The sequence below is a fragment of the Pongo pygmaeus genome, chromosome 15 (genome assembly GCF_028885625.2).
Source record: "Pongo pygmaeus isolate AG05252 chromosome 15, NHGRI_mPonPyg2-v2.0_pri, whole genome shotgun sequence".
NCBI classification, from domain to species: Eukaryota; Metazoa; Chordata; class Mammalia; order Primates; family Hominidae; genus Pongo; species Pongo pygmaeus.
This window is the reverse complement of record NC_072388.2, coordinates 53654817-53676972: the sequence shown is the minus strand read 5'-3', so window position 1 is coordinate 53676972 and position 22156 is coordinate 53654817. Positions and strand designations below refer to the sequence as shown.

At 38.3% G+C, this 22156-nt stretch overlaps 1 protein-coding gene across 6 annotated transcripts in view; it reads left to right on the top strand.

Annotated features, from left to right (window-relative positions):
- The window catches only part of WDHD1 (WD repeat and HMG-box DNA binding protein 1), an 85005-nt gene that overhangs the window by 26122 nt on the left and 36727 nt on the right, over nucleotides 1-22156 (top strand). For all 6 annotated transcript variants that reach the window (XM_054448511.2, XM_063651610.1, XM_054448513.2 and 3 more), the window contains 6 exons: nucleotides 4244-4454; nucleotides 8558-8745; nucleotides 10752-10936; nucleotides 12478-12719; nucleotides 14997-15134; nucleotides 18160-18316. In XM_054448511.2, coding sequence (XP_054304486.1) covers nucleotides 4244-4454; nucleotides 8558-8745; nucleotides 10752-10936; nucleotides 12478-12719; nucleotides 14997-15134; nucleotides 18160-18316 — 1121 coding nt within the window. The remainder of the gene's footprint in view (nucleotides 1-4243; nucleotides 4455-8557; nucleotides 8746-10751; nucleotides 10937-12477; nucleotides 12720-14996; nucleotides 15135-18159; nucleotides 18317-22156) is intronic.

The following is a 22156-nucleotide window of genomic DNA, read 5'->3' as shown; positions in this document are numbered from 1 at the left end:
GATGTACCTATTTATATTAAAGTCTTAGTTTAGACTTCTGGTTACAGATTGCAGACTTAATACGTGCATTTATATCTGTCCCTCCTGAAACCCCCACAAAAACTATACTAAAGGTATTTTCTTAAATGCATAATCCCGTAAGGTTAAAGAAGACAGTTGAAGGGATGATTATAAAAATAATTTTGAGCTCTGCTGCAGTGGCTCACACCTGTTATCCCAACACTTTGGGAGGATTGCTTGAGCCCAGGAGTTTGAGATCAGCCTGGGCAACATGGTGGGACCCCATCTCTACAAAAAATAAAAAAATAAAAATTAGGCAAGTGTGGTGGTGTGTGCCTGTAGTTTCATGCTCCTACTCAGAAGGCTGAGGTGGGAGGATCACTAGAGCCCAGGAGGTTGAGGCTACAGCAAGCCGTGATTGTGCCACAGCCTGGATGACAGTGAGACCCCATCTAAAAAATAAAAAAGTGGAGGCTAGAAAATAGAAGGATGATGAGAAACTCACTTCAGCTTCTCAAAAAGTTGAATTCTAAAACTGTAGTTTCTGGAAGTTGAGGTGCTACTCAGTTTGCCTCACTGAATCTCCAGAGATTCAGAATTTGGTAGCACTAGGTGCTTCTAAAAGTGGGGCTGAAACAGGAGAGGTGATTTAATAAGCACTTAGAGTCTTCTAGTCTCAACGTCTGTGTTCAAAGCTGGGTACCTGCCCTCCCCCATCTTCACGTGCATTCTGGCAGAATGTTGGAGATTTGTTTTTTTAGAAAAAGATGAAATAGACTGTCCTTGGTCTAGGGACACTGGTTACAGTTGAGTGGTCTTGGGTAAGGGTGAAATACTATACTGAAAACAGAGGATTAAATGAAAGATTAGATACTGGAATGTTGAAATGACCATCTCACTTCTACTAGGTTCCCAGAACATTGTCAGCCATTCTTATGTGTTTCAGGCAGAAGATTGGAAAAATCATCTTTGGGGAATTTGTCTAAGAAAAAAGATGTAAAGAGAGAGTTTCTTAACTCCAGGGAAAACAAAAAGTTGTAAAAGAAAGGAAAAGTGTTCATAATATACTATATGTGTAAAAAGATAGGAATAATGCCAACCACTTGGGGTTATTGGGAGGATTAAGTGAATTATATATAGTTAGAACAGTGTCTAGCACACTTCATAAGTTTGGCATACTTTATAAGTGTTGGCTATTATTTTTATTATTCAGCCATGAATAGCATTTACATGATCTTAATAACCTAAATACTGTATATTGATTGAACCACAAGGAGGATATATCTATCTATATTGGGAGAATTGGGATCGGAGAATAGTGTACATGCAAGCATGGTGGTTGGGGTGGTTGCGAAAGGGTACCAGATCCTCATCTGCCATAGATGGAAGTTAATAGGATCTATTAAACACAATAATTAAAAGTGAAAAAAAAATTCTACTAGAATATGATTTACAGGTATGGAAGAAGTAGCAAAGAAACAACTAAAAGAGCTGGAAAGATTTATTCTGTAGAGAAGTAAGTTGGGGCTGTGGAGAGGGCTGTTTTCATAGCACTCCTTGTAAAACTGCCCAACTAATATATATGCATGTGTAACATTGGTAAAAACAAAAAGTGAATTAAGAAAAAAAATTTTGGCTGGGTGCGGTGGCTCACGGCTGTAATCCCAGCACTTTGGGAGGCTGAGGCCGGTGGATCACCTGAGGTCAGGAGTTCAAGACCAGCCTGGCCAACATGACAAAACCCCGTCTCTACTAAAAATACAAAAATTAGCTGGGCTAATTTCACACCTGTGAACATTTTATCGCCTTCATCATAAATATGAGGCACAGTCCCCCATTAAAAAATTTTTTTTTCTTTGAGGCAAAGTCTCCTTCTGTTGCCCAGGCTAGAGTGCAATGGTGGCTCCCCGGAACCTCCGCCTCCTGGGTTGAAGCGATTCTCCTGCCTCAGCCTCCCAAGTAGCTAGGATAACAGGCACCCACCACCACACCCAGCTAATTTTTTGTATTTTTAGTAGAGACGGGGTTTCACCATGTTGGCCAGGCTGGTCTTGAATTCCTGACCTCAGGTAATCCACCCGCCGCAGCCTCCCAAAGTGCTAGGGTTACAGGCATGGGCCACCATGCCTGGCCTCCCCATTTTTTTTTTTTTTTGAGACGGAGTTCCGCTCTTGTTGCCCAAGCTGGAGTGCAATGGTACGATCTCAGCTCACTGCAACCTCCACTTCCCGGGTTCAAGTGATTCTCCTGCCTCAGCCTCCTGAGTAGCTGGGATTACAGGCTTGTGCCACCACGCCTGGCTAATTTTTGAATTTTTAGTAGAGACGGTGTTTCACTGTGTCAGCCAGGATAGTCTCGATCTCCTGATCTCGCAATCTGCCCACCTCGGCCTCCCAAAGTGCTGGAATTACAGGCATGAGCCACCACGCCCGGCCTCCCCATTTTTTTTAATAAGAAAATCCAAAAACAATTTTTTGTCAGCTTGAGTACATCAACTTTTAGGACTATAAATGGAATGGTTAAATATCTTCTTATAGCACTTAGTTATTAATTTACTCATATCAAGTATTTTTCAATGTATGGATTTAGAAACACTTTTTCATCTCATTTTATTAAACATCAGTTTTCAGAGCACAATTATGTTAACTTCCATTTAAAAGGTTTATGAGGGTCTGGGTACGGTGGCTAATGCCTACAATCCTGGAAATTTTGGAGGCCGAGGTGGATTTATCACCTGAGGTCAGGAGTTCAAGAATAGCCTGGCCAACATGGTGAAACTCCGTCTCTACTGAAAATACAAAAATTAGCCAGGTGTGGTTGTGTAGGCCTGTAAACCCAGGTACTGAGGAGGCTGAGGCAGGAAAATCACTTGAGCCTGGGAGATGGAGTTTGCAGTGAGCCAAGATCACGCCACTGCACTCCAGCCTGGGTGACAGGGTGAGACTGTGTCAAAAAAAAAAAAAGGGCTGGGCGCTGTGGCTCACGTCTGTAATCCCAGCACTTTGGGAGTCCGAGGCGGGTGGATCACGAGGTCAAGAGATCAAGACCATCCTGGCCAACATGGTGAAACCCCATCTCTACTAAAAATACAAAAATTAGCTGGGCATGGTGGTGTGCGCCTATAGTCCCAGCTACTTGGGAGACTGAGGCAGGAGAATCGCTTGAACGCGGGAGGCGGAGGTTGCAGTGAGCCGAGATCACGCCACTGCACTCCAGCCTTGCGACAGAGCGAGACTCTACTCTGTCAAAAAATAAATAAATGAAAATAAAAGGTTTATGATATAATACTTTTTAATCTGTTAATGGTGTTCTCATTAGACTTTTATACCAAACTATAAATTTCCATTGGCTTAACATTTGTACAGTTTTTATTCATCCTATAGGAGTAACTTGGGATCTTTGCAGTGTATCTGCTTACCATTTCACTTTATAAAATGATCTAAAAATTTATTTATTTTGGGACAGGGTCTCACTCTGTCACCCAGGCTGGAGTGCAGTGGTGAGATCATGGCTCACTGCAGCCCTGACCTTCCAGGTTCAGGTGACCCTCCTACCTCAGCCTCCCAGGTAGCTGGGACTATAGACACATGCCACCATGCCTGGCTAATTTTTTGTGGAGATGAGGTTTCATCATGTTGTCCAGGCTGGTCTCGAACTCCTGAGCTCAAGCCATCCACCTGCTTCGGCTTCCCAAAGTGCTGAGATTACAGGTGTGAGCCACCATGCCGGGGCTTTTTGTAGAATTTCTTTGCCTTCTTTGTTTTTCTATTGGTTCTATCACTTTATTTTTATAAGTATCAAAACACTAACTTTAACTGAGATAATATAAAGAAAATGTATCTTATGTAGTATTTTGTTCAAAATAAAAGTAAATGAGAGACGTCTTACAATATGAGAGACTTTATAGGGACTTTATCATATTAATATGACTTCTTTTCTGGGGAATGATTTCTGAGGAATAAAATCTTATTTTATGTTTTGGCATATACAGTATTTGTTTACATGTCGGTCCCTATACTCCCATCCCATCCCCAGACTACAAGGCATTTGAAATAAGGACTGGGTCTTATTGTGTAAATATAAATACAATTCTCATGAATACATTTACTAATTATTCTTATCTGTTCAGTGAGTTTGCTGCTTGGTAGAATTTATAGGTGCATATTAAAAGTTTACCTTTTTAGTAATTGAGTTTTTCTAAATCATTCACTTTTACTTTATAATTTGTATTAATTTGTTCAAGGTATCTAGCAGAGTGGAAAAGGATTATAATGATCTTTTTGATGGAGATGATATGAGTAATGCTGGTGATTTTCTAAATGACAATGCAGTTGAGATCCCTTCTTTTTCAAAAGGGATTATAAATGATGATGAGGATGATGAAGACCTCATGATGGCTTCAGGTCGTCCTAGACATCGAAGTCACATCCTAGAAGATGATGAAAACTCAGTTGGTAAGAATTTGACTTTGTGCATGTGATTACCCTGTTGATTAATATTTTGGATTTTTTATTAACACTATTAAAGTCATTCTTGAATTTGTAGAATGTAGCTAAAGTGGTGCTTAGAGGACACTTTATAGCATTAAATGACTTTGTTAAAAAAGGTTTCAAATCTATTATCCAAGCTTCTGCTATGGCAGACTAGAAAAAGAGAAAACTAAACCCCAAGCAAATAGAAGGAAGGAAATAATACAGAGCAAAAGTCAATAAAATTGACAACAGAAAACCTGTAGAGAAAGTCAATGAGACCAAAAGCTGGTTCTTTGAAAAGATCAGTAAGGCCAGGCACAGTGGCTCACGTCTATAATCCCAGCACTTTGGGAGGCTGAAATGGGCAGATCACTTGAGGTCAGGAGTTCAAGACCAGCCTGGCCAACATGGTGAAACCCTGTCTCTACAAAAATACAAAAATTAGCTGGGTGTGGTGGCACGTGCCTGTAATCCCAGCTACTCAGGAGACTGAGGCAGGAAACTCACTTGAACCCAGGAGGTGGAGGTTGCAGTGAGCTGAGATCACGTCACTGCACGCCAGCCTGGGCAACAGAGCAAGACTCCATCTCAAAAGAAAAGAAAAGATCAATAAAATTAGTAAATATCTATCGTGGTTGATCAGTAAAGAGAAGACACAAATTACTAACACAGAGAATGAAAGAGAGGTGGGCCATCACTATAGATCTGTAGATTTGTGCTATCCAATATGTAGTAGCCACTAGCCACATGTAGCTGTTGAGCACTTGAAATGTGGTTAGTTCAAATTGAGATATGCTATGAGTGCAACTGGATTTTTTTTTTTTTTTTGAGGCGGAGTCTCACTCTGTCACCCAGGCTGGAGTGCAGTGGTGTGATTTTGGCTCACTGCAACCTCCGCCTCCTGGATTCAAGTGATTCTTGTGCCTCAGCCTCCTGAGTAGCTGGGATTACAGGCGTGCGCCACCATGCCTGGCTAATTTTTTTATTTTTAGTAGAGATGGGGTTTCACCATGGAGTGCAACCAGATTTTGAAGACAATATGAAAAAAAGAATGTAAAAATCTTGGGAAATTTTTTATATTGAGTACATGTTGAAATGATAATATGTATTTTAAATGCACTATATTATTAAGATTATGACTGTTTCTTTTTACTTTTTAAACTTTAGAAATATTAGAAAATTTAAAATTACAGCTGTAACTCACATTATATGTCTGTATGGCAGTGCTACTATTAATATCAAAGGCATAATGGCAATATTATGAATAACTTTGTGCCCATAAATTTAACAACTTAAATGAAATAGATGAATTTTCTGAAAGACACAAAGTACCACTGCTAACTCAAGAAGTAATAAATAACCTGAATAGTATTGTATCTATTAAAGAAATTGAGATTGTAATTTAAAATCTTCAAATAGAGTGCTTATTGTAACAACTTACATGCTACAATAACACTTGAACATTATCAAGTAAAATGCCAATGTGCAGTGCTATGTTGTGCTGTTTAAAGTCATATAGAGTTTATAGAACAGCAGTCCTCAAGTGTTTTGGTCTGAGTAGCCTTTATACTCTAAAAAATTTTGAGGACCCTTCTGAGAGCATTTATTTATATAGAGTTACATCTATCGTCATTTACATATTAGAAATTAAAATTCAGAAATTTAAAAATATTTATTCACTTAAAAATAACATTAATAAACTCATGTAAACATGAATAGTACTTTTTTATTAAAAACAAAAAAAAATTAGTGAGAAGAGTGGCATTGCAATCTTTGTAATGTCTATCATAGAGGACAGCTGGATTCTCTCATCTACTTTTCTGGATTAAGTCTATTGCCATACATTGTTTTTGTTTGAAGTGTATAAAGAAAATTTGGCCTCACATAAATATGTAATTTGAAAAGGGAGAAGTATTTTAAGAAATCTTTTAATAGCACATTCAATTAATCGTGGATATTCTTTGATGTTGCACCAAGACTCAGAAGATGATCGTTTCCTAAAGATTACTTGCAAAGTGTAATCTGAAAACTTCAATGAACTCTTACGGCTCTGTTAGGTTAAAATTCATTGGTCTGGCTGGGGATGGTGGCTCACACCTGTAATCCCAGCACTTTGGGAGGCCCAGGCAGGAGGATTGCTTGAGGCCAGGAGTTCAAGACCAGCCAGGGCAACATAGTGAGACCTCCTCGCTACAAAAAACTTTAAAAATTAGCCAAGTGTGGTGACATGTGCCTGTAGTCCCACCTACTTGGGAGGCTGAGGTAGGAGGATCTCTTGAGCCTGAGAGGTCGAGGCTGCAGTGAGCCATGATTGCAACAGTGGGTTCCAGGCAGGGTAACAGAACAAGACCCTGTCTCAGAAAAAAAACAAAACAAAATAAAAAAATTCATTGGTCTGACTTGAATGTTGAATGGATTTTTTAAAATCATGTTTAATTTTGTAACATATGAATTGATAATATTGGTTCACTGAAGTTTATAGATCTTCTTTATATTGACACTTTTTATTATCTAATATAAATTGTTTTTGTTTTTAATTAATTATATGTTGTTTTTAATTAATTAATTTTTGTTTTTAGAGATAGCGTCTTGCTCTGTCACCTAGGCTGGAGTGCAGTGTTATCATCACACTTCACTATAACCTTGAACTCCTGGGCTCAAGGAGTTCTCCCACTCAGCCTTCCAGGTAGCTAGGACTACAGATGCGTGCCACCATGCCCATCTAATTTTTTATTTTTTATAGAGATGGAATCTTGCTTTGTTGCCCAGGCTGGTCTTGAAATCCTGGCCTCAAGTGATATTCCCTCCCCAGCCTCCCAAAGTGCTGGAATACAAGCGTGAGTCACAGCACCAGGCTGTAAATTATATCTGCTAGTGTTGTTACCAATCTCATCAGCAGTTTCTAAGTATTAGAAAGTTGTGAAGCTCATAATGGCAAACAGAAGCTTTCCAATATCTTAATTTTTAATTGAAAGCTCAAATTTCTTTTTTTTATTTTTTGAGAGGGAATCTTGCTCTGTCACCCAGCCTAGAGTGCAGTGGCGCGATCTCGGTTCACTGCAACCTCTGCCCTCTGGGTACAAGCGAGTCTCCTGCCTCAGCCTCCTGAGTAGCTGGGATTATAGGTGCTCGCCACCATGCCTGGCTAATTTTTGTATTTTAGTAGAAACGGGGTTTCACTATGTAGGTCAATCTGGTCTCGAATTCCTGACCTCAAATGATCCACCCACCTTGGCCTTCCAAAGTACTGGGATTACAGACGTGAGCCACTGTGCCCAGCTCTTTTTTTGAGATGGAGTCTCCTGGGTTCAAGCGATTCTCCTGTCTCAGCCTCCCGAGTAGCTGGGATTACAGGCATGTGCCACCATGCCTGGCTAATTTTTGTATTTTCAGTAGAGACAGGGTTTCACCATGTTGGCCAGGCTGGTCAACGTGGAACTCCCGACCTTAAGTGATCTGCCCGCCTCGGCCTCCCAAAGTGCTGGGATTACAGGTGTGAGCCACCGTGCCTGGCCTGAAAGCTCAAATGTTATCATTGGCAACAAATTCTGCCAGTTATTTTTTCTTAATTGACAGGCTCAGTTCATTCATTTACAAGAAAATATTTGCCAAAGATCCAATTCTGCATAACCGTAGTTTATCTGGCATGTGTTTTTTAAGTAAAAGTAGTGTTGTATGAAAAAAATCACTTAGTTCAGCTTACAACTCAAACAATTGCATAAGTGCTTTTTTTCAAGACAACCATCACACTTCTCATTTTAGCACACAGAACTTTAAAAAAAAAATCTGTGTAAGCGTCAAGATTTAATCAAATTAATATTTTTACTGCAAGTGAGTGGTGGTTAACAATGCAGTAACGGCTAATACAGTTAGGTGCCACTGCCTTGATTGGTGCCAAGGCACCAGGAATTTTACCCACCATTGCTTTTGCACCATCACTGCATCTCTTTAACACAGTGAAGGAGGCAAATAGCATGTCAGTGTCATTGAATATGAATGAAAAAGTTACTAGATTCCATAATGCTTTCCTTTTTCCAAATCATTGGTATTCGTGATTCCCTTAATTATGATCCTTTGTGTTGCAGATATTTCAATGCTAAAAACTGGTTCTAGTCTTCTCAAAGAGGAGGAGGAAGATGGTCAAGAAAGCAGCATTCACAATCTACCACTTGTAACATCCCAAAGGCCATTTTATGATGGACCCATGCCAACTCCCCGGCAAAAGCCATTTCAGTCAGGTTCTACACCCTTGCATCTCACTCACAGATTCATGGTAAGACTTGGATCTACACTTAACTTCTTAGAAGGTTTTCAGCACTTTTTTCTTACTATAGTTAATTTTTTTGGATAAAACATATTTTTTAAAACTTTGATTAAATAGCCTGGAGCACTTTGGTTGATTACAGTTTTGTGGTTGGTTTATTTTATGGTTAGCTCACAGTTTTAATCTTGTTTCAACCTTATTGAAAATGACGATAAATAAAATTCTGCTTTCCAAAATGACATTAAATGAACATAAGTAAATATTACTATCTTGCAATATTTCTTGGCAATACTTTCAAACCTTATTCTTCATAGTCATTGTTACACAGAAGACTATACTGACTCCAAAACACTAGTAAGGAGGTGCTTTCTTAGAAGACAACTACTAGTATAATATATTAGAAGGTGGCAAATACTATGGGGGGGAAAAGTCTACCCCTTTTCCTCACTCCACCACCCACCAGAATGTAAGCTACACAAGGATAAAGATTTTTGTTTTGTTTACTGATATATTCTTAGGATTTGGAACAAGGTATGATACAGTACACATTAAATATATATTTCATGAATAGACAAAATGAATATATTGGCTTTTTGCCTTAGATTTGAGTTCTTTTTTTTTTTTTTGAGACGGAGTCTCGCTCTGTTGCCCAGGCTGGAGTGCAGTGGCACAATATCGGCTCACTGCAAGCTCCGCCTCCCAGGTTCATGCCATTCTCCTGCCTCAGCCTCCCGAGTAGCTGGGACTACAGGCGCCCGCCACCACGCCCAACTAATTTTTGTATTTTTAGTAGAGACGGGATTTCACCATGTTAGACAGGATGGTCTCAATCTCCTGAGCTCGTGATCCGCCCTCCTCGACCTCCCAAAGTGCTGGGATTACAGGTGTGAGCCACCGCGCCTGGCCTGAGTTCTTAAAAAGTTTAGTTTTTCTATGTTGGTTATATGATGTTTTCCATTCTGAGGATTTTGCCTTTTTAAAAGTATGGGCCTGGCATAAATTTGAAGACTATAGGCCTGGCATAAATTTTTATGTAGAGATTAAGGGTGGTGATTAATATTAATAAAACTTTTTATTGCTATCAGTAGTCATCAAGTCATAGGTCTTAATTTTTTTATTAGTGTCAATATTTTATTTATAGTTATGTTAAATAAAATATTGGCACTAATTTTATTAGAAACTCTAGGGCCTAGTGTGAGCCTACAATGGACATCAGTGGAAGATAAGTTTTCCAAGTGGTATCAATTTATGTTGCCTCTGCCGGGCGTGGTGGCTCACACCTATAATCCCAGCACTTTGGGAGGCCAAAGTGGGTTGGTCACTTGAGGGTAGGAGTTGGAGACCAGCCTGGCCAACATGGTGAAACACCCTATCTCTACTAAAAAAAATACAGAAATTAGCTGGACCTGGTGGCATGCACCTGTAACCACAGCTACACAGGAGGCTGAGGGAGGAGAATCACTTGAATCCAGGAGGCAGAGGTTGCGGTGAGCCGAGATCATGCCACTGCAGTCCAGCTTGGGTGACAGAGCAAAACTCTGTCTCAAAAAAAAAAAAAATTATGTTTTCTTAATATGTATATGTTTATTTTATCATAGAATAACTAGTTAGAACAGGAAAAAAGTCTGTTGTTATTTGCATTCATATTTGTAAGGAAACTCAATTTTTGAAATGTTTCTTTTGAGGAATTTAATGGTTCGGTTGTTCAAGGGACAACTGTAATGTACTTTTAAAGTAACAGTCATGTAATTTTTAAATATTATTAAATACTCTATTTGCTAATTAATAAGTATATATGTATCTTATTCTCACCAAGGAAATAATAAGTAATTGTACCTCTGGTATTATGACTCCTGTCAGAAACTATTTAGAGATAGATGAGATGTAGTAGCTCCCAAAACCTAAATCTTAATACAAATTTAATTATAATATTTGTTAATTTGTACTACTGTGGCTTACTGATTCTAGGAGCTTCAGTTTTTCTCAGACTTATATTTAATCTTACCTGTTTGTAGGTGTGGAACTCTATTGGAATTATTCGCTGCTATAATGATGAGCAAGACAATGCCATAGATGTGGAGTTCCATGATACCTCCATACACCATGCAACACACTTATCAAACACTTTGAATTATACAATAGCAGATCTTTCCCACGAAGCTATTTTGTTGGCATGTGAAAGCACAGATGAACTGGCAAGGTAAACTCAAGGTTATTAGGAAGAATTTGGCAGTGTTAAACTGTTAGATACAGTTGTTGAAATTAAAGACAAAAAGTTAATAAAACAAAATTTATTTTTTGTAATATGAAATTTCAGAAGAGTTTGGTACAAACACCAGCACACCCAAAATACCTCAGAACATATGTCTGTTTTTTGCCATAATGATTCCCTCATTACATGCTCTAACTACATAGCCAAATGACATGGCATGGTTAGTAATGCAAGAGATGGGATTTTTTTTTACATTGTTAAGTGCTTTTTTTTTACTATTATAAGAGTAATATACATTCATTGTAAAGAAAAAAAAACCAGTATACAGTATAGAAGTTTCAGAAAATGAAAACTCCTCCCAGAATTCTACTCTCAGATATAACTGCTATTAACAATTTGATATGTATCCTTCCAGATTTCTATTTGAACCTCCCTTATTTTAATTTACTTTATTGAGATGTAATTTATTTACAATAAAATGCACCTGTTTGATGAGTTGACAAAGGTGTATATGCACAGATAACCTCTACCACAATCAAAATACAGAATGTTCTTTATCACCCGAAAATGTTTTCTTATATCCCTTTGCAGTTAGTTCAACCCTAGCCTTGGCCAACTATTAGTCTAGATTTTTGTCACGATGGATTAGATTTAAAATCTCTCTTCGAGAAAGAAAAAAAAACGGAAAAACAAACCAAAAAATGTACTAGTCACCCGTTGGCTTTTTCCACTTAATATTTTTTGGATGTTTACATGTTTTGATAAGTAGGTAGGTAAATAAATAGGTAGATAGATGTCAAGAAAAAAATTATGATGGGAAAGCAATGGGTGCAGAATGTTTTTCTTTTTAAAAGAAAAGAATATATTTTTTCAGCTTTTTGTTAATCAAGAGATTGCCCTCTCTTGATCCCTTCTTCAGCTGATTATAGTACTGATACACTTCATGGATTTTACTATCTTCTATGTGATTTGAAATTTGTATCCTTCAGGCTGGGCATGGTGGGTCACGCCTGTAATCCTGGCACTTTGGAAGGCCAAGGCGGACAGATGACCTGAGGTCAAGAGTTTGAGACCAGCCTGACCAACATGGTGAAACTGCGTCTCTACTAAAAATGCAAAAATTAACCAGGTGCGGTGGCACCCACCTGTAGTCCCAGCTACTCGGGAGGCTGAGGCAAGAGACAGGAGAATTGCTTGAACCCGGGAGGCGGAGGTTGCAGTGAGCAGAGATCACGCCACTCTACTCCAGCCTGGGTGACAGAGCAAAACTCCATTTAAAAAAAAAACAATTTGTATTTAATAATAACTTACATATATGTATGTGCAAAGAAAAAAGGCTGGAAAGATATCAGTATGGTTCATTTTAAGGGTATTTCATAATTACTTTTTTAAAGCAACTTCTTATACTAGTGTATAATAGGAAGTAAACTATTTGGTTTTATTGTTGAATATCATGATTGCTTATATATACATATATATGTAAATACCATATGAAAGTTTGATTGTTTCTGTCTTGTTTTAATTTTTAGCAAGCTTCACTGCCTGCACTTTAGTTCTTGGGATTCAAGCAAAGAGTGGATAATAGACTTGCCTCAGAATGAGGATATTGAAGCCATATGTCTCGGTCAAGGATGGGCTGCTGCTGCTACTAGTGCCCTGCTTCTTCGATTGTTTACTATTGGAGGGGTTCAAAAAGAGGTATTCAGCCTTGCTGGACCTGTGGTGTCAATGGCAGGACATGGAGAACAGCTTTTCATTGTTTATCACAGAGGTAGATTTTTTTCAGTCTTTTATGACTTGAAGTAAAATGGAAATTACTTGAGCTTTTTTGCTGTTTTTGTTACTCTTTTTGTCTTGGATTATGTACTTCCTTTTGAATCAGTGTAATCTTTAAATTGTTGTGTTCACTAGCAGCAATAAAAATGAAAATGTTTCTTAATAGAACTATATTATAGAGAGAATTCCAAGGTGGAATTTGGTTAATTACTTCCGTGTCTAAGTCTTACCATTTTGGCAAGCACGACCAGAGAACTTTCAGCGTTGAAATTCCACAAAAATAACTCCTAGTAGGAAGGGCCAAAACAACTCTGAATGTGACACTTTTTAAAAGCTGCTGCCTCCTTTTTCCTCCCCTCATGTCTTTCTTCAGTCCCCATCACTATGCTAAGACTGGTCTTATCAAGGTAACTGATAATCTCTGTGCTTTTTAAAAAAATAATTCCATTGAAAATACCTTCTTCTCATGACTTCTGTGACATCATACTTTCAATATTTTTCCTCACTGGCAGCTTCCTTTTTACTTTTTTGTTGGCTCTACCTTTTAGCTGGAGTGTATCCCCTTTTTCTCTACTACTCTCTAGGTCAGGGTCTTTCAGTCTTTTTGTCTGCTTTGCCACAGTAAGAAATAGATTCATAGATTCTGGACCAGGTGTGGTGTGGTGTGGTGTGGTGTGGTGGCTCACACCTGTAATCTCAGCACTTTGGGAGGCCGAGGCGGGAGAGTTGCTTTAGCCCAGGAGTTCAAGACAAGCCTGGATAACAATAGCAAGCCCCTGTTTCTATTTTAAAAAGAAAAACAAAAGAAAAGAAATATATTCTATATAACTGTTCTATAAATATCTGCAAATGTAACTGAAATAAAAGTCTCCTGGACAATGTTTACTCTTTGATTTCAGTTTAAATTTTTTTATTTCATTTTTTAAAATGCTAGTTGCAAATTAAAATTGATTCCATGACTCATAGGTCAAAAAATGCGGTTTGAGAAACCACCCTGGGGGGAATTTTATCATAATCCATGGCTTTAAATACATCTCAGTGTTTATGACTTTTAAGTTGATAGCACCAACCCTACCCTCTCCTTGTGTCTCCAGACTTACACATCCAGTTGCCCACTTGAAATCTATTTAGAGTTTGGACAGACATTTCAGACTTAATTTGCTCACAATAAAAACTGATTTTTTTCCTTCCAAGCTTGCTTCTTACATAGTTTCCCCATCTTAGTAAATGGCTTACTAACAATCTAGTGGCTGAAGCCAAAAATCTAAAAATTGTCCTCAATTCTTCTCTTTCCATTTCCCCTGCATCAACTCCAACAGTAAAATTATATCATGTCAATTCTATGGAATAACACATTCTAAATTTGTCTCTTTTCATTTCTTCTGCTAATACAACCTAGATGTCATCTCTTGGACTGTCATAGTAGCCTCCTAACTAGTCTTTTAGCTTCAGTTCTTGCCTTCCACAGTCCATTCTCCACACAGCAGCCTAGGTGATCTTTTAAAAATATAGATCATGCTTCTTTTCTCAAATCCCTCTGACTTTCCTTCACTTTTAGAATCAAAGTCAAACTTCTGATAGCTGTCAAGGTGATCTACTGATCCCTTATAATCTGACCTTTGCCTGCCTCTCCATCCTCATCTCTTACTGTTGTTTCTCATTACCATGTTCTGGCCATACTGCCTCTTTGTGTTCTTCAAGCCCTCCATTCTTCCTACCTTAGGACTTTGCATTAGCTGTTTCCTCCATCCACTTTCGTGTTCCTTCCCCTAATGTTTGCGTGGTAGGGTCCAGCTTGCAGTTCATGTCTCAGCTTAAACTTTACTTTCTGAGAGGCCACTTCTGACTAACCAGTCTAACAAACCATTCTGACATTCTGTATCACATTATTTTAACTTTGTGATAACTTTTTTTGTTCTTTTTGTGTTTTTTAATTTGTCTTCTACCTGACATTTGAATTTAATAAGAGCGGTGACTTTGTTTATTGCTGTAGCCCCAGTATCTAGGGCAATGCTGGCGTGTAGTAAGCTCTCTGTAAATATGTCTTGAGTGAATAAATGCCCACTTATAAGGACTTTATGTGACGAGTCCATGTAATATCTTACTATGTTTCTAATACCTGAATGATGCCTCAGTTAGATGGGTTATTCATAAAAAGTAGTGCTAGTCAGTCTAGTAATTAACCACAAAATCAATTCACAGAAAATAATTTAGACTGCATTATAGTTGGCTAACCTTTGATGCCTGATTTATATTTACATTTTCTCATTAGGTACAGGATTTGATGGGGATCAGTGCCTTGGAGTTGAACTGCTAGAGCTGGGGAAAAAGAAAAAACAAATTTTGCATGGTGACCCTCTTCCTCTTACAAAGAAATCCTACCTTGCATGGATTGGGTTTTCAGCTGAAGGCAAGATAAATTTGTTTGAAAAAAACAAGTATAATATAAAGTGTTAGATATTCTTCAAGAAGAAAATTATTTCATTGTTTTATTCCTAATTAATTTAAGAATAAATTATCTCTATTTTATATTTTAAATTTCTATTTTAATATGTTGGCAGAACTGGGAGTTGCGATCTTTAGGCAAGGTAGCCATTGTTTTATGTATAAGATCTTGTTTTTATTTTTATGTTCTTTTAAGACAGGGTCTGGCTCTGTTGTCCAGGCTGGAGTGCAGTGGCATGATCTCGGCTCACTGCAACCTCCACCTCCTGGGCTTAAGCCATCTTCCTACCTCAGCCTCCTTAGTAGCTGGGACTGCAGGCATGTGCCACCATGCCTAGCTAATTTTTGTATTTTTTGTAGAGACAGGGTTTTGCCATGTTGCCCAGGCTGGTCTCAAACTCCTAGGTGCAAGTGATCCACCCACCTTGACCTCCTAAAGTGCTGGGATTACAGGCATGAGACACTGCACCCGGCTAAAGATCTCTCTTCATGAGAATTCTCATTAGAAAACTTATAAAGAGGGAAATATATTTTTCTGAAAGTATTAAATAGCAAGTAGGTGATAGAAATCAATAATAAGTTGTGTCTTTTCCAGCAGATCATACACAAAACTTAGAATTTTCTGGAGCTTCACTGTTTACTACAATAACTAGTATGTATGTCTGTTGAGCACTTGAAATATGGCTGAGATGTGCTTGTATGTATAAACTACTCTGGATTTTGAAGACTTAGCATGAAAAAAAGAATATAAAAATCAATTTTTTTATGTTGATTACATGTTAAATGATAATATTTGAGATATCTTCGATGAAATAAAATGTATTATTAACATTAACTTCATCCTTTTTTTCTTTAAAAAAAAATTTTTTTTTGGCTGGGCATGGTGGCTCATGCCTATAATCCCAGCACTCTGGGAGGCCGAGGCAGGAGGATCACTAGAGCCCAGGAGTTCAAGACCAGACTGGGCAACATAGCGAGATCCCATCTCTATTTAAATTTTTTTTTTTTTTTTTTTTTTAAGGAATAAATTAGGAGTCTTACTCTGTTTCCCAGGCTGGAGTGCAGTGATGCGATCTCGGCTTACTGCAACTTCTGCCTCCCGGGTTCAAGCAATTCTCCTGCCTTCTGAGTAGCTGGGATTACAGGCTTGCGTCACCATACCCGGCTAATTTTTGTATTTTTAATAGAGACAGGGTTTTACCATGCTGGCCAGGCTGGTCTTGAACTCCTGACCTCAGGTGATCCACCTGCCTCGATCTCCTGAAGTGCTCGGATTACAGGCGTGAGCCACCGCCCCCAGCCTAAATTTTTTCACTTAACTTTTTTTTGTTGTTCAGATACGTGGTATGTAGCCATTTTTCTTTTTTAATGTGGCACTAGAAAATTAAAAATTACACTTGTGGCTCACATGATATTTCTTTTGGATAAGTGCTATTTTAGACCAAATTCTAGAGGCTTATGACAGATGATTTGAAAGACACTGAGGAGTACCTTATTTTATTTTATTTGTTTTTGTGTTTGTGGTTTTTTTGACGCAGAGTCTCACTCTGTCACCCAGGCTGGACTGCAGTGATGTGATCTCAGATCACTACAACCTCTGTCTTCTGAGTTCAAGTGATTCTCGTACCTCAGCCTCCTGAGTATCTGGGACTACAGGCATGTGCCACCACGCCTGGCTAATTTTGTATTTTTAGTAGAGATGGAGTTTTGCCATGTTGGCTAGGCTGGTTTCAAACTCCTGGCCTCAGGTGATCCACCTGCCTCAGCCTCTCAAAGTGCTAGAATTACAGGAGTGAGCCACTGCACCTGGCCCAGGAGTACCTTATTTTAAATCACCTGCCATCCCTGTCTCATGGGGACTTAAATATTTCTCTTTTTGGAGATACATGTTCTTCATTTACATTGCTGGAAACTCCACTTTGTCTTTAAAATAACCATTTCTAAATGTGTTTTCTATTAGTCATTCAGGCTTTAATAATATGAACCATTGGTAACTTCCATTTGTATAGATTTTTTTCTCCCAAGTACCAATTAGATCCAGACCCTGCGGAAACGAATGTTTGCAGAGTAAGGGGGGTGTGAAGCCACAGATAAGAAAAGGGATAATGAGGTAATTTGCCACAGATTTCCTGAGTTGGAAGCAGAATAGGTGGAAAACAAGAATGCTTCCCTGTTTTACGAGGTAAGAATTGCTTACCTAGTAGTTGGGGACAGAATAGTGACAAGGCCAACAAAAAGAAGAGAGAGAAAGAAGAGTACTAAAGATAAATTTCGTAAAGATCACCTTGTATCAGATTTTGGTCATTTTTCTAAATGTTTCTCAAGCCTTCTGATTCATGTTTAATTTTTTACTAAAATTGGCTTTAAAATTATTATCAGCCGGGCGCGGTGACTCACGCCTGTAATCCCAGCACTTTGGGAGGCTGAGGCGGGTGGATCACAAGGTCAGGAGATTGAGACCATCCTGGCTAACATGGTGAAACCCTGTCTCTATTAAAAATACAAAAAAAAATTAGCCAGGCGTGGTGGCGGGTGCCTGTCTTCCCAGCTACTCGGGAGGCTGAGGCAGGAGAATGGCTTGAACCCGGGAGGCGGAGCTTGCAGTGAGCTGAGATCGCACCACTGCACTCCAGCCTGGGTACACAGCAAGACTCCATCTCGAAAAAAGAAAATAATAATAAATAAATAAATAAATAAATAAAATTATTATTATCTTCCAGCAGGTGGCATAGTTTTCACTGAAACTCAGTTTTTTCACTTTTGTGTAAATTTTAGTCATATCAAATCCAATTTTTTTTCTTTTTTCAGTTAGGTCTTACTCTATATGGTTAATGAAATTTTACAGTAATAATCTTAAGATTATTTGCTTCTGTTTTGTGTTTTGCTTTTGAAAGCAAATTTGAATCCTTGGTATGTATAATATATTTGAAATAGGGTTTCTTTAACAACATGTAGCTATGTCTCCAAGTGATTTTTCTGTTGGTGTTTAGGTACCCCTTGTTACGTGGATTCAGAAGGAATTGTTCGAATGCTTAACAGAGGACTTGGTAATACGTGGACTCCTATATGTAATACAAGAGAGCACTGCAAAGGAAAATCTGATCACTACTGGGTGGTTGGTATCCATGAAAATCCCCAGCAACTAAGGTGGGCTATTAAAAGAAGTCTTAAGTTGACTCTTTTTTAAAAGTATTTTGAAATTCTTTTTATGAGTCCCTTTAAGTGTATTTGTCTTTTATCTTAGTCCAATTACTTGGTTTCCATAGTCATTAAATTAGGAATTTGTTCATATTCACTCTGAAGTTTTCAGTCATTTGCTTTACTTGAAACATGTTGAACAAAATAGAAATAATTAGGATGACCTTACCATCATTTCAGCCACACAGGGAGAATTCTGATTAAACATGGCATTTCACCTTTTATTACTGTCTTTTATTTTAATAAAATAATAATAAATATAAAAGTAAAAGTGAAAATAAAACTGGATATATATTCAATTGAGAATTGAAATATACAATTAAGCTGCTTTTTGAGATGTTTTGCTTAATTATTGTAATAGGAGGAAGGACTAATAGAAGACGGAGTCTCGCTCTGTTGCCCAGGCTGGAGTGTAGTGGCATGATCTCGGCTCACTGCAAGCTCCACCTCCCAGGATCACACCACTCTCCTGCCTCAGCCTCCCCAGTAGCTGGGATTATAGGTGTGCACCACCATGCCTGGCTAATTTTTTTGTATTTTTAGTAGAGAGGGGGTTTCACCATGTTAGCCAGGATGGTTTCGATCTCCTGACCTTGTGATCTGCCTGCCTCGGCCTCCCAAAGTGCTGGGATTACAGGCGTGAGCCACCACGCCCAGCTGAATTTTTTTTTTTTAATATGGAGTCTCACTCTGTCACCCAGGCTGGAGTGCAGTGGCGTGATTTCGGTTCACTACAACCTCCGCTTCTTGAGTTCAAGCTATTCTTCTACCTCAGCCTCCCCAGTAGCTGAGATTACATAGGCATGTGCCACCATGCCCAGCTAATTTTTGTATTTTTAGTAGAGACAGGGTTTCACCATGTTGGCCAGGCTGGTCTTGAACTCTTGACCTCAAGTGATCCACCACAAGTGATCCACCCAAAGTACAGGCATGAGCCACCATACTTGGTCCTGGACTAACAGTATTTTATGTTGATTCATGTGCACATTAAAGTTTGGGAAGTACTGCTGCTGGCATATGTATGAAATGATACATTGGCTGGGTGTGGCATGGGATTTCTTTTTGGGGTGATGAAAATGTTCGGAAATTAGTGTTGATAGATGCACAATTCTGTGAATATACAAAAAACCAATGAATTATGTCCTTTTTTTTGAGACAGAGTCTCACTCTGTCACCCAGGCTGGAGCACAGTGGCCCGATTATGTCTCACTTCAGGCTCACTTCAGTGACATCCTGGGCTCAAGCGATCCTCCCACCTTAGCCTCCCAAGTAGCTGGGACTACAGGCACGCACCACCACACCCAGCTACTTTTTGTAGAGACAGGGTTTCACCATGTTGCCTAGGCTGGTCTCAAATTCCTGGGCTTAAGGGATATTCCCGCCTCGGGAAATCCCAAAGTGTTGGGATTACAGGCATGAGCCACCGTGCCTGGATGAATTGTATACTTACCATATGATATGGCTGGTACATTCTCTGTGAACTCAATATTATGTGAATCATATCTTGACAAAGCTGTTAAAAAGGATGAGGACACTATATAATGATATAGAAAAATCTGCAAGATGTGTTAAGTGAAATAAATACCATTTGTGTAAAAGTGGGGAAAGAATAAGAATATGTAATTGTATTTGCTTTACATACGCAAAAGAATTCCTAGAAGAATAAAAAGGAAACTGACAATAATAGTTACCTCACGGAGAGAAACTCAGTGGATAGTATAGGAGACTTTTCTCTGTATTCATTTTTATACTTTTTGAGCATGTAAATTGAGCATGTAACTTTGAATTACTAGTTCAAAAGTTAAATAAATTGAATTTTTAAACAAAGCAGCAATTCGATAAACTACATCAGATAAGGCCAGAAGTTAAGTTCAAGAAGACTTCTTAATTTGGCTACATGGAGGTTAACGGTGACTCTGATAAAAGTGATAAAATGTTAAATTCCAGATTGGGGTGGGCATGGGAGGTAAAGAAATGAAAGTAGAATATGTGGATAACTCTTATCAAGAAATTTGACTATTGGGCCAGGCGAGGTGGCTCACGCCTGTAATCCCAACACTTTGGGAGCCCAAGGCGGGAGGAATGCTGGAGGCCATGAGTTTGAGACCAGCCTGGGCAACATAGTGAGACCCGGTTTCCACAAAAAATTTTTTTTAAATTACCCAGGCATGATGGCACACACCTATAGTCTCTGCTACTTGAGAGGCTGAGAGGGGAGGATCACTTGAGCCCAGGAGGTTGAGGTTACAGTGAGTCATGATCACGCCTCTGCACTCCTGCCTAGGCGACAGAGAACCTATCTCAAAAAAAAAAAAAAAAGAACTTTGGTGTGAAGAGGAGCAAAGATTTGGGGTGGCACCCAAAGGAGGATAAAAAGTCTTTGAAGGGATTTTTTAGCTTAGGTGACTCTATAGCATTTTTGTAATCTTTTGGCAATGAATTTAGTAAAGAAGATAAGATTGATAATTTAAAAGAAAGAGCCAATAAAAGGAATGAAAAAAGAAAAAAAAGTAGTAGCTTCTAGATCACCTGTCTAAAATAGGAAAATAGACATTTTATCAGTTGTGGAAGGGAAAAAAATAGGCACAAATGCAGATAGATTTGGTAGCCGAAAGGTAGCAAATTCCTATCTTCTGTTTTTGGCTTCTGTTTTGTTGGCAGATCATGAAGCAGAATTCAGTTATTTCTGGAGACAGTGGTTGTCATTGTGGGATGTTTGAGAAGAAAAGACATACAGTCTCAAAGGATGCAAAATTGAATTAGTAGAGAACTACAGAGGAATTGGTGGTTATTTCTGTGTGTTTTGCCTTTACAATTGTATCACTGAATATTACATTCTAAATACTGACATATTTAGTATCAGAAGAAGTATATACATTAACTTTTTTTTTCTTTTAGAGCCAGGGTATCACTCATTTGCCCATGCTGGAGTGCAGTAGTGCAGTCATAGCTCCCTGCAGCCTTGAATTCCTGGGCTCAAGTGATCCTCGCACCTCAGTCTCCTGAGTAGGTAGAACTACAGGCACAGGCTACCACACCTGGCTAATTTTTAAAAATATTTTGTAAAGATGGGGTCTCACCATCTTGCCCAGATTGATCTCTAATTCCTGGCCTCAACTGATCCTCTTGCATCAGCCTTCCAAAGTGCTAGGTAAATTATAGGTATAAGCCAGATGCCAAGCCACATTCACTATTTTTAGTAGTTCTTATAGTGTAGGTTGTTCTCAGGGATTTCTTGCATGTCCATTTTCAGGAATCTAGTTAGTTTAGTAATTTGAATTAAAGAATTCACAGTCTATCTTAATAGTAGGTTAAGGTTTGAACCTATGAGGATTTTTACTATTCTGCCTAATGGTTATTCAAGTAAGATTATTCATTTTGTTAGTGAATGTCATTATCTTAAAGAGGTATATGAAATTATTTATTTACAATATATGAAATTAGTCATCTGCAATGAATAATTTTGCTTCTTCATTTCATTTAATATTACAAGTATTTCATCAGTTGCAGTTTTCACACCCTTAGTAATTTATCCAGCTGGCTTTTTTTTTCTTACATGCTTTTTTTTTTTTTTCCACACAACCCTTTGGAACACATTTTTTACCTGCTTTTTATTTAAGATTTGTAAAGAATTTTAACTTGTTAAAAACTACAATAATTACAGCTGGTAATATTTAACTGTTATATTCAATAATGGATAAAGAAATAATGGACTCTAAATTACAGCTTTTACACTTAGAAGGATTTTAGAAACCATCTATACTAGTAGCTCCTGACATTTTCAAATAT